The 17,732-nt window shown below is 41.3% G+C and overlaps 1 protein-coding gene across 2 annotated transcripts in view; it reads right to left on the bottom strand.

The window, feature by feature from the left end:
- Positions 1–5,325: 5,325 nt before the first annotated feature.
- Positions 5,326–17,732, bottom strand: part of LOC115660061 (cytochrome P450 27C1) — a 51,473-nt gene continuing 39,066 nt past the window's right edge. For both annotated transcript variants that reach the window (XM_030581090.1, XM_030581091.1), the window contains 3 exons: positions 16,782–16,860; positions 9,233–9,436; positions 5,326–7,775 (listed from right to left, as the gene is read on the bottom strand). In XM_030581090.1, the coding sequence (XP_030436950.1) occupies positions 7,659–7,775; positions 9,233–9,436; positions 16,782–16,860 (400 nt within the window). In that variant the 3' untranslated portion in view covers positions 5,326–7,658. The remainder of the gene's footprint in view (positions 7,776–9,232; positions 9,437–16,781; positions 16,861–17,732) is intronic.

The raw sequence follows: 17,732 nt of genomic DNA on the forward strand, positions 1-17,732 counted from the left end.
TTTACACCTGTTCAAAGAGACGGGAAAGTGGTACCATTCTAATTTTGTAGCATTTTACATCTTCTTTGCATAGAAATAAATGACTAAGCGAGGTGCAGGACAGTAGAGAATAAAGTCCCTTTTGCAAGCTTCCCTTGTGAGCTGTGGGTCCTAAGTATCTCTGAAAATCAAGCACAAGATGTATCAACAGTTGGACACCCAAAATTTGAGGCACAATTAGTTAACACTTCAAAAACATGGCTGTATAGCAGTAAATTTATGTTGCATTCAACATCACTTAGTGGGAAAAATTATAAAAAGTACTTTATAACTGCTTCTGATTCTGACTTTTGGACATTTTAACAAGCAGTTATATGATATTTGTACACAATAGTGGTAAATGCAAATAAGGTGCATACTTGCACACACAATTATTTGAAATTCTTGTCCTTAGGTTATTGTTAGTCTTAAAAGACAATAGCCTATTGAAATGAATGCTGTTCAGAGCTGTTGTTTTAGATTGCCTAAGCACTATGTTGGGTCATCTTTGAAAATTTTTCTTTAAAACTATAAGGGCTAAAAATGCACTTTTAAAAAAAATGGAAGCTTATAATCTGCAATATCTGAATCTGTTGTAGAATCAAATAAACACATCATTTGGATCAGATAAGTCCATGGGCTGTAAGTATATAAAGTTATTACTATATGCTCCTTCAACAAGTTTTCAACTGATGATCAATGTCAGCTCACTACATTAAACCAATCCCACAAAGTTTTGAGTAAAAGTTGGACTTTTCAACTGAAAAGAAAATTATCTATTTACCCTAACTAAAAAGTAAAACTGAAAAATAGTCTCTACTAATTAATACCTGGTGCTTCAGAAGGAGGTGACAAAGCCTCCCATGTAGCTAGATGCAAACTCTGTTCTTTCTTCCATGCATACAAGCAGCCATTTGCTGCATGTCAGTGGAACCTATGCAGTTTGGGGCACTAGGAATGCAGGGGCTGTTAAGTGTCTTTTAGGGGAAGCACATCCTCCGCACTGTGCAGAACTCAACTCTGTGGGGATTCCTTCTCTGGCCGTGCATGGGGTGAGTTTGAGATCAGAGTAAGAACAGTTCAGAGGATGGGCATGTTGAGGACTGGAGGATTCTTTTGGCCCTTTCCTCCAATCCTTTCCTGCCCTCAGTAAAATGATGGGGTAATGCCATGGGGTATACACCAGGCATTAGGCTGCAGTACGTTTCATGAAATGGCTCCACTGTTGGTTCACAGTCTTGTAGGAAGTATTCTTTTTGTCCCCCATAGATCTCCCTAGAGTTCACCCAAAATAATCAGTTAGGATGCAACAATCTAGATTTGCTCCTTAGCCCAGTGGACCATGCAATATAAGATAGAATAAAATGCTTTCGTGACCCTTTTTTATACTTTTATACCTCAAAGTATGCAGTTTGATAATTCTGTATAATTTAATCTTAAATTACTCACTACAAATTTTATTAATGATTATAAACTCATAATATCTTTTCTGGCCCACTGGTTAGAACTCTAACTTAGTATTTAGGAAAACCAGGTTCAATTCTCTGCTCTGCCTCTTGCAGGGTATGCACACCCTGTCTCGTTTTGGGGCAGGTCGGGATTCTGATACTACCAGGGTTACAGTCTACCCGACTATCCCTGGGCTGAGAGCAGCACGACCCGATGGCCAGAGTCAATATGGCTTCCCTGGGGATCAGGGCTGAGTGGCCTAATGACCAGAGTCAATATGGATGCCCTTGGGGGTAGGGCATTGTGGCCCAATGACCAGAATCAGTATGACTGCCCTGGAAATCAGGGCTGTGTGGCTTAATAGCCAGAGTCAATATAACTGCCCTTGGAGATCAGGGCAGCATGTCCTAGTAGCCAGAGTCAATACAACTGCCCTTGGGGTTCAGGGCTGTGGGACCTAATAGCCAGAGTCGGGGGGGAAGGAGGGGCTGATGGCTGGGGTAGGGGGACCCAGGCCTTCCCTGCTCCACTGGGTCCCGGCCCAGGGCCCTGTCAGTGGCAAGTATGGTCACCACCCTGTCAGCAGGGATCCTACTGCAACAAACTGACCTTCCTCAGGTGGGAGATTCCACTCACACAACCTCCCTGGGCCACTTCCTACCATGTCTCCTGAAGCTGGGGTCTGTACACTGTTGGGGGCCTACAAGCTCCTCAGTATACTTAGCTCCCTGGGATTTTGACTCCAGCTGGTTGGCTGTAAGCAATAGGTCTCTGGTCTGGTCCTCAGGATCTCTGGATCCCACAGATCTGAAGTGGCTCCTGAGCAGGAGCCTCCACCCAATGTCCTTCCTCCTTGGTGGTCAGCCTAGAATGAGCTGGGCTGCTCCCTTTTATACTGACACAGCAGTTGGAGTATGCCCAGCACTCTGATGGGCAGGACTTCCCCCACCCATAGTGTAGGTGTGACAGTACCTCCCATTAGGCTTTATGGAAATATGCTTAGAATGTGTTTGATGCTACATATGCCATGTAACATATCTTCGTAAAGATTATGCTCTATTAACTGTATTAATCCTATTTGCATGCATGTATCATTTTTGTAGTCAAAGTTATGAATGTTGGCTCTGTACTGGCTTGATTTCTAAATAATCTTAGTAAAGCATTTGGTCAGTTCCTGGAGAAAGGAATGTTGAAATTAAGTACCTAATCAAGAAACACTTAAAGGACAATGGATCTTGGAATGCTCCAATCCACATAAGTCTACTTGAGGATGTTCAAGGTAGCATGTAAACAATGGATGCTACTTGTAAAAACAGAATCATGTATGGAAATGCGAATGGCCCACGTGACTCCTAAACTCCATCTTGGAGCTAGACTTTGCATAGGAGTGGGTCTCCACCCACAAAGTCTATTTAAACCCATGGGAGACACCTCCATTTTGTCTTCAGCTGGCTAAAGAGAGAGCCTCTCCACCCCCCAGGATACTTGGAAGAAACTGGAACAAAAGGCAGTGACTCCAAGGGGTGTGAGTGATTGCTGGACCCAGGCTAAAAGGAGATTAGTCTGTAAAAGGGAGCATTCTGGAACTGGTGAGGATCGTATCTGTATTCAGTTTGATTAGACATAGATTTGCACGTTTTATTTTATTTTATTTTGCTTGGTGACTTACTTTGTTCTGTCTGTTACTACTTGGAATCACTTAAATCCTACTTTCTGTATTTAATAAAATCACTTTTTACTTTTTAATTAACTCAGAGTATGTATTAATACCTGGGGGAGCAAACAACTGTGCATATCTCTCTATGTCTTATACAGGGCGAACAATTTATGAGTTTATACTATATAAGTTTTATACAGGGTAAAACGGATTTATTTGGGTTTATACCCCATTGGGAGGTGGGCATCTGAGTGTTACAGACAGGAACACTTCTGTGAGCTGCTTTCAGGTAAACCTGCAGCTTTGGGGCAGGTAATCCAGACCCTGGGTCTTTGTTGGAGAAAATGGGAGTGTCTGGCTCAGCAGACAGGGTGCTGGGGTCCCAAGCTGGCAGGGAAAGCAAGGGCAGAAGTAGTCTTGGCACATCAGGTGGCAGCTCCCAAGAGGGTTTCTGTGATCCAACCCGCCACAGTTGGGTTAACCCTTTCTTGCCTAGTGTAAGGTATGCATACCCTGTCACACTGCCCTAGACTTCCTGTGTGACCCTGCATGTCACTTAGCCGATCTGTGCCTCAGTTCCCCATCTATAAAATGGAAATTTCCTACCTCTCAAGGGTGTTGAGGGGATAAATACATTAAAGATTATAAGGCAATTGCATACGAGGGAGATGGGAGCCATACAAGTCCCTGCAGAACTGAATTCCACATATTGGCTATGTGAAGAAATATTTTCCTTCGTTACTTCTGTGATTTTGAGTGATCCCTCTTTTTAACATTCCAGAACAGCATAAAAAGAAAGCAGTTACCTTGTTCCACTATACCCTTCCAAATGTCAATACCCCACTTATGCCCTATCACAGACGGTGCAGTTTTCAAGCTTGCTCTGCTGGCCAAGTATAACCCAACAGGCTACAGCCACGACTACACCCTATCCTCAAGAGTCTCAGCAATTACTTCACCACCTTTTTAAATTAGAAAGCATCCCCTGCTGTAGGTTTATCTAGTAATGGTCCAAATAACTCTGCCCACAGCCTTAAAACAAACCGTAGTGTCCCAACTTAAAGTCCTTGGTCAATCTCTTCTTTTCTACTCCTGTTTCTTTGGCATGGACTCCGAGTTCCTTCATAAATGAAGCAGTCAACCAAAATGATCTCTTTCCAGCCAGGTGTAATCACAGCGTTTTCACATTCCATACCTGCCCTCTCTGGGCCGACTTTCTTTCCAAGTGGTTTCAAGCAGCTTTCCAACTATTCTCTTTTTGGCCTGTCCTGGTAATCACTACAGGAGCCAATTTCCCTTCTGCAGCTCTATTCAGTGCCTTCCCCTAGTCTCCTCTTCCAGCCTGTTTCTGGGATGGCTGTTTTGTATCTTCCTCCCTTTTTTAGGTACCTGGGTGCAGCTATTTTCTTATCTTCGAATTCAGGTGTTGCCTGGCCCCTCATTAAGCCCCGCCTATTCATCAGGGGAACTGGACCTGCTGACTTGAAGGGGCCAGCCACCCTGTGACAAGCCCCCTTTAACATTTATTTTAAACTAAATAATGCTAGAGTTTATTCTCTCAGCCCACTGTATAAATTCAGCAGACAGTATTTAAACTGAAGCAGTTAAACAAAAGAAGTCCTTGAACAATATATGTGGTGGTGTGACTTTGAAAAGAAATAAACTCAAGTTTCTAAGAAAGCATTACGATCAAGAGGAAAAAATTACTTCAGTGTTCTTTAATTTGCCAATGACCCATTAGCAACAAATTCTTGAATCATGATGCTTATAAGTGATTCATTTTCAAACTCTTTCGCTGCTGGTATCTACTTCAGCCTCTGTGTAGCTTTAAAATGCCAATTTTCTATATTGATTAGAAAATTAATAACTTAATATTTATTTGTATTTATTCCTGTAACTGTCCAACATATGAAGATGCCATTAATGTGAAAGATCTCTCTTCCACCTCCCTCCAGTATGTTCAAACTAGAAAAAAGTACCAATGTAAGCAACAATTTGAAATGAGAACAGGAACTCGTACATTCTTTATAAATATTTTACTATATGCAACAGCCAAATTAGACAGATTCTTCATCAAAAACAAATCAAGCTTTTTTAATGAAAAGAAATTATGAAAATGTTTTAATCAGTATTTCTAGAATGCCTCTTCCTTCTTATACTGTGAAATATTATCTTGGAATTGGCACCATGTAACAAAATTATTAGAATACACCAATCATTGGGCTAGAATGGTGGTGATGTGACAGTGCAAAATACAGGCCCCAAGAGGAATTCAAATTTGGATCCAGAAATTGGCCCTTTGATCAGCAGGTCAACAGATGTTAGGAATGGAATGGAGGCAGCATGCTTAATCCAGTGGGTGAAGAGGTTTTGTGCCTCTGCTAAGCAATTCCTTCTGGATGACACTCAGATATGCGTAGATTGGCTCTGGAGGAAGGTTAGTCCAGTCAATATTGTCAGAGAAATGAAGGATCAGTGCAGATCTGGGGTCACTGGAGGTGATGTTGGGAAAGAAAATAAAGGGGCAAAATGGGAAGTCTTAGAAAAAACCTTCCCAAACAAACAAAACATAAACCAGCAACCCAACACACAAGACAGGAAAACCTTGCAAAAAGAATTCTAAAGACTGCCTGCAGATCTTATGGTACATAAAAATGCCTAAAGCAGCTCAAAATTCTTCAAGAAAATTCATTGGGCCACTGTGCAAACTTAAAATTCTGACAAGATCAGATTTTTGATCGGTAAATCCATTTTACATAGTAGATCGATGGAAAGGATCAATGTTGCCAAATCCTCACAAACATATAACCAAAACACCCAGGTTAGAACAGTGAGTGTCTCTATCTACAAAGGTCTGAAGTATTATTCAGCAGACAACCAAAAGTAAGAATAACAAAGAATATAATTTTACTTTTAGCCCATGTTAACCTGGTTTTGACAGTCGGATGGGTGAAGACGAAAAAATGAATCCCAATTTGAAAATTAGCCTCACAATGTTTTCTTGAATTTAATAACCATGTAACATGTAAGAAGGTTTATGAACATCATTAAATAAACTACCTCTGCACAATTTCACATTTTAGTATCAATATTCAGATACGTTTATAGCTAACTATACACATTTTTATACAGTTAATTTGACTATAGAATATATAGGTTTGAACTCTTTTGCAAAATGGTTTAGCTCAAGTTATAAAATAGTTTCAAGGTAAAGTGTTCTCTCAAATAAGAATATTTTTATAAATGTAAAAGTGGTGCCATAATGATCAGAAGCCACATACAAGAGATATTTTCCACTAGCTGTCAAAGATAATGTAACTTTAAAGTATACACTTTTTAGACTGGCCACTAGATTGTCAATTAATCTAAAGCCAATAAACCTTGTAGCAGTCACATATCCATCCTACAGAGGGCAAGCACTACATTACAATGAGTTTTTCCAGTTCTTACTTTTAAAAAGAGACTATCAGGATAAAAAGTATGTGTGTGTGTTTTTGTTGCCATTTTTTAAAACATCTCTGTTACTAGGAATATTTTAGGTCACAGGAAATGGAAATATGTAAACTAATGTATTTCCATCATTTTTCTTGTTTATTTACTATTTGCATGTTACTCAAATGGAACAGTGAAACAATCTGATTTCACTTTCTGTTTTTCGTGTGGTAACATAACAACAACATTTTCTGGGTTCATAACTCTGCAACATGGTCTTTGAATATGTTTTTAAACATTTTATTTTATTTTTTTTACAAATGCTTTTAATTTTACAGATGCATTTACATAAGAACGGCCATACTAGGTCAGACCAATTGTCCATCTAGCTCAGTCTCCTGTCTTCTGACTGTGGCTAATATGAAATGCTTCAAAGGCAATGAACAAAATAGGGCAATTATTATTTCTACTCACTTTATGTTTTATAAAAACATTTTTTAAAAACAGATCCTAATTGTTAAGTTTAAACAAACCAGCAGCATCTTCCACATATTTTTACAATATCTTTGTTTCAAATGATTGCATTAATTTTATTTTGATGCATATCAGGTAAATGCTTTTTAAAACTAACTAAAAAGGGAGAATTAAAAAAAAGGCATTGAAGACAACGAACAGAAAATGTCAATCAACATATCTATGTACAGGTTTGGGAACAGTATATATCACCACACAGACACACAGGAATGCTCATCTTTCATGACTTAGCAATCTAACAAAAGCACAAGACAATATGCTATGTCTAAACTTGATATCATTGTTTCAGTGCATCTATTGCTATCATCCAAAACTTACTCCAGGGAAAAGGTAACTCCCAGTGCAAAAAGGAAGTTTATATTTCCATACAGTTCCATGTGAACTTGTGGAATTTTCTTCTATGAGTGGGATAAAATCTCTTGTATATTTCTAGAAGTAGGTCAGCATCTAAGACTTAATCATTTTGAAGAATGCCCACAAGCCAATGGACAAGAGAACAATCATATTTCAATCAGATGTAGGTCAATTTCAAAGAAAAGTACACTAAAATTTCCTAAACTCTTGCATCTCACTTCCTGTCAGCAAATTTCACATTGATGGAGTCTCCAGGAGTCAAAAGTCCATGGGTTTTGGCCTTGACTGGTTTAGTTTTGGGAGAAATTTTGATCTCAAAATTCTGAAGCAGCTGAAAAGAGACATATGTTGATATTAGAAAGTTTATAAATCAACAAATACAATTTTATAATTCTAGAAACAGAAAACCAGTAATACTCCTTAGAGTTCATCACTACCACTAACTTTGCCGTCTGTGCCAGTGAACCTGCTTAACACGATTACTCTGTAGGGAAAATGAAACATGGCTCCAGGATGGAGAAGATGGTTGACAGCTATGTTCCTCTGGCACAATGGAACTTTCTACAATAAGAGAAAAGCTTATCTGTGCAAGAGACAGAGCTTTTTCAGAGGCTGGCCTAAAACTGTGGAAAGAACTCCCACAGGAACTAAAGACTATCCACCTTCTTCTCTGAGTGCAAGGCACATATGTCTGACCTTGCGGTCACGAACAAATATATAGCGTGTGTATATAATTAGAAATATTCCAAAACAAAATACTCCACTGCACACACTTCTCCCCCTGGGCAGAGGATGGAACAGAACATGATAAATGTTGGTCACATTTCTTAATGCAAGTGCTCGGATAATAAAGTGATGAGCATGATACAAGAACCTAAATAGAACAGAATAACAATAACAGGCTGTCATTCAATCAAGGTGAATCTGCTGATATTAGACCATTGCATTGATGCCAATGATACATCCACTAAAGTAGCATGAGAACCAGCACATGGGAGAGACAGCAACTTTTTTGAAAAGCTACAGAGCATTACACAAATGACTGTGGAGCACTTCCAAGTAGATCTGTTGTGACTGTGAAGTCATGGTGGTAAAAAGATTGCAAACACTTGTGTTTTAATTGCTCAATCTGATCCAAATCTTTTGAATGATTCTTGGAGATGGATACATAAAGTAGGAATTGATGGGAAAGCCTTCTCTACCTCAGAATACAATACAAAATAATCTATATAAAATAGCAAAAAGAATACATGCAGAAGCCTGAAAAAGAAGATACAGGGAACAGAGAAAACAGAGACAGTGGATGTTTGATTTGAATGTTGGTTAGTATGGTCTGCCTCAGTCTCATGATTACAAACCTATTTTCACTTTCTGGTAAATGCTCATCTGTTCTCAATACAACAATGTTTTAATCAAAATGCTATAACTGAGTAAAGAACCATCTTGCCATATGCCAAGAGAGCCTTCATTTAAAGGTTGTAATTGACTTATGAAAATCCTTCTATACTAAAGTAATTTATTTCCTTAGTAATCTTACATTGGATGGATTTTGCTTGTACTATAACTGGGATTTACAATGTTTATTTCTGCAATGTAGCTTTTTATTGACATGCTTAATTCTAAGCATATGTGTATTCTTAATGAAAAAGAATGCAGGATCGGGACCTAGTCGGCATTCTTTAAACAAAGCTTTTCTTAAATAAAAAGATGTCCAGAGGCAATTTGCGTATTAAAGAGCTGATACTAATATATTTTTCTCTCTTTATAACACTGTCACAGATTTCTAACCTGAATCAGTGCAAGGTGAATTTCCAGTTCTGCAATTCTTTTTCCTATACAACTGCGAATGCCATAACCAAACGGGATGGAACCAAAGTTGTCCACTCTGTCCATATTGTCTTTCCTCAGCCAGCGCTCAGGTCGGAAATCATTTGCCATTGGGAAATTCTCTTCCTCATACGATGTAGCATAATGACAGAGTGCTAACTGGGTCTGAGAAAACAAATGACATTTTATTTTTAATTAATTCTGGTACATATAGCAGTAACAATGATAATTGAGTTATAATTTCTGTAACATGAAATATGATAAGTAAAAAGATGATGTAAAGAGCAGGTATCTCAAAATTAGATCTCCTTCTCATTGGCTCAAATTAGATCTTCAAAAACTTTTAGGCTCAGTAAAAGATTCCTCATGAGCTTGCATAAACCGAAAATACACAGGAGAATGTAATATAATAAACCCTCTTCTGTACTGTTTTTCTCCTATATGTATTGCCTAACACAATCAAAGGAAAAGAGGAAGAAATTGTTACTCACCTTGTGCAGTAAATGAGGTTCTTTAAGAGGTGCGTCCCTATGGGTGCACCATTGTAGGTGCAGCAGCACCCCCTGCACCTGGGATCTTCACCAGCAGTGCCCGTTAGACCACACGTGCGCACCTCCCCTCTCTCGCACTGTGTGCAGGACGTATATATAGCACTATGCAATCTGACCCCCCCCCCAGTTCATTCTCTGCTGCAGAGCTTATATTTTCGTCTCTGAAGCAGAGGAGAGGAGGGCGGGTAGTGGAGCACTCATAGGGACAAACATCTTGAAGAATCTCAGTTACTGCACAGGGTAAGTAACCTTTTCTTCTTTGAGTGATGTCCCTATGGGTGCTCCACTGTAGGTGACTATAAAGCAGTGGCCCTAGTTGGAAGGCTGGGGCTTCAGAGCAACATGTACTGTCAAGGATAGGCCAGCATGTCCAAGGAGAGTATCTGCTGCAGCACCATGCGTAATAGCGTAGTGCCAGAAGAAAGTGTCTGTTGATGCCCATATGACAACCTTACAAATGTCATCAATGGGGACATTATTAACAAAGGCCAACGAGGAAGATAATGATCGTGTGGAATGTGTTCTGACTGAGGTAGGAGGTTGTCCATCATGGAGTTCGTAAGATAAATGCATACACTGTGAGATCCATTTAGAGAGGCATTGTTTTGACATATCAGTGCCTCTGGATCTTTTGGTGGCGGAGAGGAATAATCATGGCGATTTCCAGAAGGGTTTAGCCCTGTCCAAGTAGAAGGCTCATGCGTGCCTCACGTCTAGGGTTTGTAGATCTGCTTCCTGTTGATTACTGTGAGGCTTTGTGAAGACGCAAGGGAAGTGTATTGTTAGATTGAGATGAAAAGATGTTGGGACCTTAGGTAAGAATCTTGGGTGTGGGCGTAGTTTAATTTTGTCTTTTCACAAAACTGTGTATGGTGGATATACCACGAAGGCTGTGAATTCGCCTACCTGCCAAGCAGAAATGATGGTGAAAAGAAAGGTCATTTTCATTGACAGGTGTATGTAAGAACAGGTTGCCATTGGTTCAAACGGGCACCTAGTCAGAGAACGTAGGACTAGGCAGGGGCCCAGGCCAGGGTCGAGTCTTCTATATGGCAATAGAGATTTTGAATACCCCTCAACAAGCACTTCATGAGAAGCTGTGTGAAAACAGAGTGGCCATCAATGGGGGAGTGAAAGGTAGTGAGTGCCACCCAGTGTCACCTAATAGAGCTACTGACCAATCCTGGCTGTTTAAGGTGTAGAATGTAGTCAAGAATAAGTGGCAGCGGAGAGTGTGCTGCGTCAACCTGACGTGAGATGCATCAGGAGTGAAAACTAGTCCATTTTTTAATGTAAGTGTGTCTGGTTGTGTCACGCCGGCTATTCAAAAATATCTGTTTGATTTTGTCTGAGCAGGTTATTTCTGGACCCCAGAACCACAGAGGAGCCAGGCTTTGAGGTGGAGCATCTGTGGATTGGGATGGAGAATGCATCCTGTGTCCTGTGAGAGGAGCCACGGTTTTAGGTAGAAAGAGATCGGTCAGCATATCATCATGCATGGAAGGTAAGTATACCAGACCTGTTGTGGCCATGTTGGAGTTATTAGTATGACATGAGCTTGATACTCCTGTATTTTGCGAGGTACTTAGAATAGGAGAAAGGGAGGGAAGGCATAAAGGAGTGGTGCGTCCCAGGTTACGAAGAATGTGTGTCCCAGCAATCCGCGTCCCAGTCCTGCTCCAAAACAGAATTGAGGGCAGTGGGCATTGTGTTGAGTGCCCAAGAGATCTATCATGGGACGGCCACGTTGGCTGAATATGGGTTGAAGTGCTCACATATCCAGCTCCCCTCCCACTCATGATCGTGCAAGAACATCCTGCTCAATGTGTCTGTGATTGTGTTCTGGTGTTCTGGGAGGTATGCAGCTGAAATGGAGATGTTATTCTGGATACACCAGTTCCACAATTTGCTTCTGTGCATAAAGAGTGGGACCTCGCTCCACACTGCCTGTTGATGTAATACATGCAGGTGAGATTGTCCATCATCACTCTTATGGTATGTTGTTTGAGAAGAGGTAGGAAACGTCAGCAGGCATTGCAAACTGTTCGTAGCTCTAGGAGAATGATGTCTAAAGTAGTTTGGGACAACCATCTGCCCTGCACTGTGTATTCATGTAGATGCACTCTCCAATTGATTAGGGAGGCATTGGAATTTAGTATCATAGTTGGTGATGGTTGTAGGAAAGGAACTCCAACAAAGACATTGTTGGGCTGTGTCCACCACAGCAGTGAGTCCTTGACATGGATAAAAGTTTGTGAATGATGTGTTTGTGGGGGAGGTATACGATACAGAGCCATGCTTGAAGACATTGCATGTGCAGTCTTGCGTGCCTGACCACATACATGGTCACTGTCATGTGGCCTAGAAATTGGAGGCACATTCATGCAGAGATCTGGGGGCAGACCTGTGCAGCAGATACCAGATCTGTTATAGTCAAGAATCTGTGAGGTTGTAGGAAGGTTCTGGCATGTATGGCATCTAACTGTGCACTGATGAATTCCAGCTGTTGTACTAGCATTAAAATGGACTTTTCTAGGTTCATGAGGAGGCCTAGCTTTGTGAACAGGTCCATTGTTATATGGACAGCTTAGAGTATTGATTTCAGAAAGGGCCTTGAGGAGATAGTCGTCCAAGGATGGAAAAATGACGATTTCTTGTTTCCTTAAGAAGGCCATGACTACTACAAGGACCTTGGCATAGAACCTTCACCGGTTCAAGAAGAGCTTCACTAATCTATAGTGTGATCTCTGAGAAAGGAGGACATGTGGAGAATGTCCAGCAGTTTATACTGCTGATCTTTGACTTCCTCCAATGGTATCTGGAGGGAATCCACAATCCTATGGAAAAGATCTTGAAAGTGCCTTAAGTCATCGGCAGAGGTACGGGGTGGAGGCATAATCGCCTTGTCAGGTGAGAAGGAGGAAAAATTTAAAGTTGAGAGAGCCTCTTCTTCCTACTCTTCCTCTTGTTCTTCCTCTTCATTTGGTACTGGTGGTGGTTTGACTTCCTGAGGGCGAGAGACTGATGGAGAAGGGAGAGGTGTAGGTCTCCGGCTTTGCTCTCTGGGAGGGTTCCTGAATTGTGCTCTGTAGCCCAGGGGTCCCAATATGGCCAGTTTGGTGGGAGTGGCACATGTGGTTGCATCCACAGTGGTCCCTGCCAGGATTGGGGGTCAGAGTGAGGATAAGCCAGTGCAAACTGTCCAGTCATTGAGGGAACAATGGAGCCCTCCTCCTCCTCCTCCTCCCTGGGGAAGGGAGGTCCTGTCCTCGGCGAAGAGAGGAAGGAATGTTGTGAATCCAGGGAGGAAGGCAGAAGTGAGGGGAGATCCCATCAAAGAAGTGGAGACTCGGGAGTGTCAGATATCAGCAGGTCTTTAGAGTATCTGAAGTCTTGTGGAGGGGAAAGGAGCATCATCGGTACTGCACACGGTGCTGAAGAGAAGGTGAATGTCCCTGAAATTTCAGAAGATGGCTCTAGAGACTTAGCCGATGACTTGGCCAGTGCCGAAGACTTGCTTGGTGCCAAAGATTTCAGGGTCAATGATTTGGTTGGTGTCGGTTACTTGACCGGTGTCAACGATTTTAATAGCGCCGAGGACTTACTCCGTACCAAGTGCCAGAAACAGTGTCAGTGCAGTAGCTCCAGCAAGCGGGCTGCCTCAATCCCCAGAGCTGGGGAATGGCATTAAGGTCTGAAAGTCTGGCCAGATAGGGTATTTAAACCCTTTCTTTGAGCCTGTACCAGAGGTACTCAGACAAGCCCTGGAGCTACGTCTCTTATCGGATAAGGTTGAGGTCACCAACCTAGCCAGGGACAGTGTTCTGTCAGGCTGAGCCTCAGAGTGTGAGGAGGGGGAAGCCCGTTTCTTGCCATCTGCACGATCACAGGATGACTCTCTCTTCACAGGGCATGGAGAATGGGAGTTGGAAGACGACTTGGCAGAGCATGAGGGCTTCTCTGCGGAAAAGTCTGGGCCCGGATCCAATGCTGGATGTAGCAATCTCTCCATGAGGAGAAGTTTCAGTCTAATGTCCCTGTCCTTTCTGGCTCTGGGTTTCAGGTAAGGCAGTGTCTCCAGACAGCAGATACGTTGCAGGTGGCTGGCATCACATGAAGGCAGCCCCACATGAAACGCACTCTTAAACTTTCCAGAGTAGCAGCCGTGTTATTCTGTATCTGCAAAAAGAACAGGAGTACTTGTGGCATCTTAGACACTAACAAATTTATTTGGGAGAGACGGGCATAAGGGTGAAGAGAAAAGGCTTCCCGATTGGGAAAGGTGAGAAGTGAGAAAAACAGAAACCTAAACTATGAGAAGAACTGTAAAGATGAAGTTAAAACAAAAAATATATATATTTTATTTAGCTAGAAGGAGAAAGAAGAGGAGGAAAATACTAACTACATTATCAGGTAAGGCATTCTCTATGAGGGAATAGGAGAAGTGGGCTCTGCTAGTGGATTCTGTCCCAGACCAAAGGTGGTAGTGAAGGAAGTGGGGGCAGTCAGACTGCACAGTGCTACATATACATCCTGTGCACAGCGCAAAAGAGGGGAGTTGCACATGTGCGGTCCGACGGGCACTCCTGGTGATTAACAGATTAACACTTAATTCACACCAGTGTAACAGTGGAATTTGGCCTCAGGAGGTGAAAACAGGAGATAGCATGGCAAAGAACATACATCACAACTTATAATATAAAAAGAGTAATGAACAGAAGCCACATGTGTACATCTAAGAGCAGAATTTAGCCATAAGGGTTGACACAACAGGCAGTTGCATCACTCTTCAGAAACATTCTGATCTATTTTGCGAACATATATCAGAATTAAACCAGTGGTTTCAAACACATGATTCATGAGCTAAAGCTACTCCCCGTGCGATGTATTTTTATGGCTCACATGCCATGCTCAGATTCTGCAAAATCTAAGCTTTCATTTTTTTAAAAATTAATATTTTAACCTAATGGTTGTGAAAATAACTTTCCAAACATGAACCAGGTGTAAATCAGCGCAATTCTTGAATCTGCAGACATTGTGAAACAATAACCTTGAGGGATGTAGATTCCCCAGCTCCCTCTTTAACCTCATGGGTTGTTAACATTAAAGTCTATTTATGACATTGTAAAGGTCAGCAGTAATTATTTAACTAGTGATTATTTTAGAGCAGATGGAATGGGGAAGGCACAGGTACAGAACTGAGAATTGTGTCAGGAAGAGAAATGCAAGATGGAGATGGGAGGACAGACACAAAGGCTCATATCCACAAAGGGGGCTGGACCATGGGTCTCCCACCTACGAGGTGGGTGCTCAGCACACCAGGCTATAAAATTATTCTCACTCTCTCTTTGGCACACTGACGAACCATTGATTTAAAGCGCAACAGTTTGAACAAGAGGGATTGAGGGAGCCCCACATCAAAATAACCCATCACTCAGTGGTTAGAGCACTATCTGAGAGAGGGGGAGAACCCTTCTCACAGCCTTTCTCCCTATCAGGTAGAGGGGGGAATTCAAACTAGGTCTCCCACATCCTAAGTGAGTGCTCTAACCACTGGGTTATAAGGTTGGCACCATTCTCTCTTCCTTTTCCTCCAGTTGTTTGTGTGGAATGAGACAGATGCCTAATTCATTCTCACAACAAATGACGATGCCTGACTGCAGCAGAGCAGCTCCTGTTTGTGGATCACTAGCAGAGATAGGTGCCTCCCTGCAGCCCCGATTTAGGTGCCTATCTCCATGAAATGGATGGAATTTGGGACATACCACTCGTCAGAATTTCCCATTGGCTAGCTTAGGCAGCTCCTTGCCTAGTGTGCTGGCTTTTGTGGATTGTATTCTTAGACACCTATCTCTCCCCATTCATTGTATAGGGAGCCTAGGTGCCTAACTCAGATGTGGATCTCATTGTTCCAATGATTTTCCAGGTAACACCTAAGTTCCTTTGTGGATTCAGACCAAGACAGAGGAAAAGGAGAGAAACAGAAATGAGAATGTAGAAGAAAGGAAAACAGAGATCAGAAATGGTGGCAGTACTAAAGGTGATCATGTTATCAAGAACGATGCTGAATGCAAAAATAAATAATAAAGAATGTTAAGAATACAAGGGTCTGATTCTTTACACTAAGGCCCTTTTACTTTGCTCTGACAATGTAAAAGGGTTTTAAAGAGGGAGCAAATTACATTTACATACATTTAAAAGGTCACTTAACCTCTTCTACAGCAGTGTCAGGGAGCCTTAACGTGAATGAGAATCAGGCCTTCTAAGTTTAGTTACTTTATAAAGGCAAATTCTACTCTTTATCTTGTGTAAATCTCCAAATGGTATCAATGAGAGTTCCACTGTGAACTGAGGGTAGTTTGTAGTCCTAATTTTATACCTTGGCTAGGACCATAATTAAAACAGAAATTTATCTCTCCTGACAGAATGAGTTTGATGCCCCAAATTACACTAATTTACAAAAATAGTAAAATGTGTGCATTAGTTTTGAAACCTAATCATAGAATCTTAATACAAATTTATCAGCAGCCCTCTTTGTTTCTAGGGTACTGAAGAGTAAAGCCAAAACTGAAAGGGTAAGAACCAGTCCTTCTAATAAGGAAAACACTCACATTTACATCAGGATTCAGGTAAAAAACATAGTCAATGATTAAATTATTTTTTTTCAAATGAGCATTATTATAAATTCCTCTTTCCCGTGTTCCCATCTTTGGTGATAACCTGCAAAGTCACACAAGTGTACTTCTGTCTTAATGGACGACTTTCTACACATAAAGACACACATCAGTCAGGATTGGTCTGGGTATATTTATCCTGCCTCAACATGGTAGGGATATCCCTATAGGAGATAGGGTCAGGGATAGAAGATGACCCCTTGAAGTCCTCTCCAGCCCAACATTTCTATGATTCTATGGAGAAAATCTCTTCCTCTCCCTCCATAAGACCATCACACAACTCACCCCTTTAGGTATCAAGTATCCTCCAACAACCAAGTCTTCTTGTGTTACTCTACCATTTCCTGGCAATACTGGGAATAACCTACAGACAAATGTTAAGGAAGGATTCAGCATCTATAATTTATAAAATTTACAAAGGTTTATAAAGGATCCAGTTTAGCTACCACTTAACATACATTCAGATTGAAAAGAATTGTAGCAAGTATGAATTTGTTGGGGACCAAAAGAGTGTGGGGCGCTATGGTCTATTAGTTTCTATAAGACTAGTTGCTAGTATCTCTGTAGTTCTAATTTTGGCTCTGCCAGATAAATAATGAGAGACAAGATGGGTGAGGTAATATCTTTTATTGGACTAAAGTATCTTTGCCGGACAAGAAGAAGAGTTCTGCATAAGCTCTAAAGCTTGTCCTTTTCACCAATAGAAGCTGGTCCAATAAAAGATATCACCTCACCCATCTTGTCTCGATAATATTCTGGGACCAACACAGTTACAACAGCATTGCAAACAAAAGTGAAATAATGGGTAGCCTTAACATGATAAATCAATCTCGCTGCCTCAGTTTCTCCATCTGTGAAATAGGGATAATGATACTTCTGTCATTTTACTTCCATGAGCACAGGGACTGCTCCTGGCTAGCAGAGCTAGCCACCCCTAAAAGGGAGAAGTAGGTTATGCGTCCATGGCCTCAGGAATTGTTGCAGTGGGCACACTCTCCCTATACTCTCTGAGGCACAACTTCTCCAGAACTCCTGCTGAGGTAGTGTGGTTTCACAGTCCCTCACAGTGACCAGTGCTCTAACGGCACAGTCAAGCTCTTAATCATCTATTTTACAGGAACATTGTGAGCGTTAATTAGTTAATATTTATACAGCACTTAGAAAACATAAAGCATTATATAGGTGCTATGTATGATATTAAATTGCTCAGAATGCACTAGGTATACTGGTGATACA

This window comes from Gopherus evgoodei, chromosome 11 (assembly GCF_007399415.2).
Source record: "Gopherus evgoodei ecotype Sinaloan lineage chromosome 11, rGopEvg1_v1.p, whole genome shotgun sequence".
NCBI lineage: Eukaryota > Metazoa > Chordata > Testudines > Testudinidae > Gopherus > Gopherus evgoodei.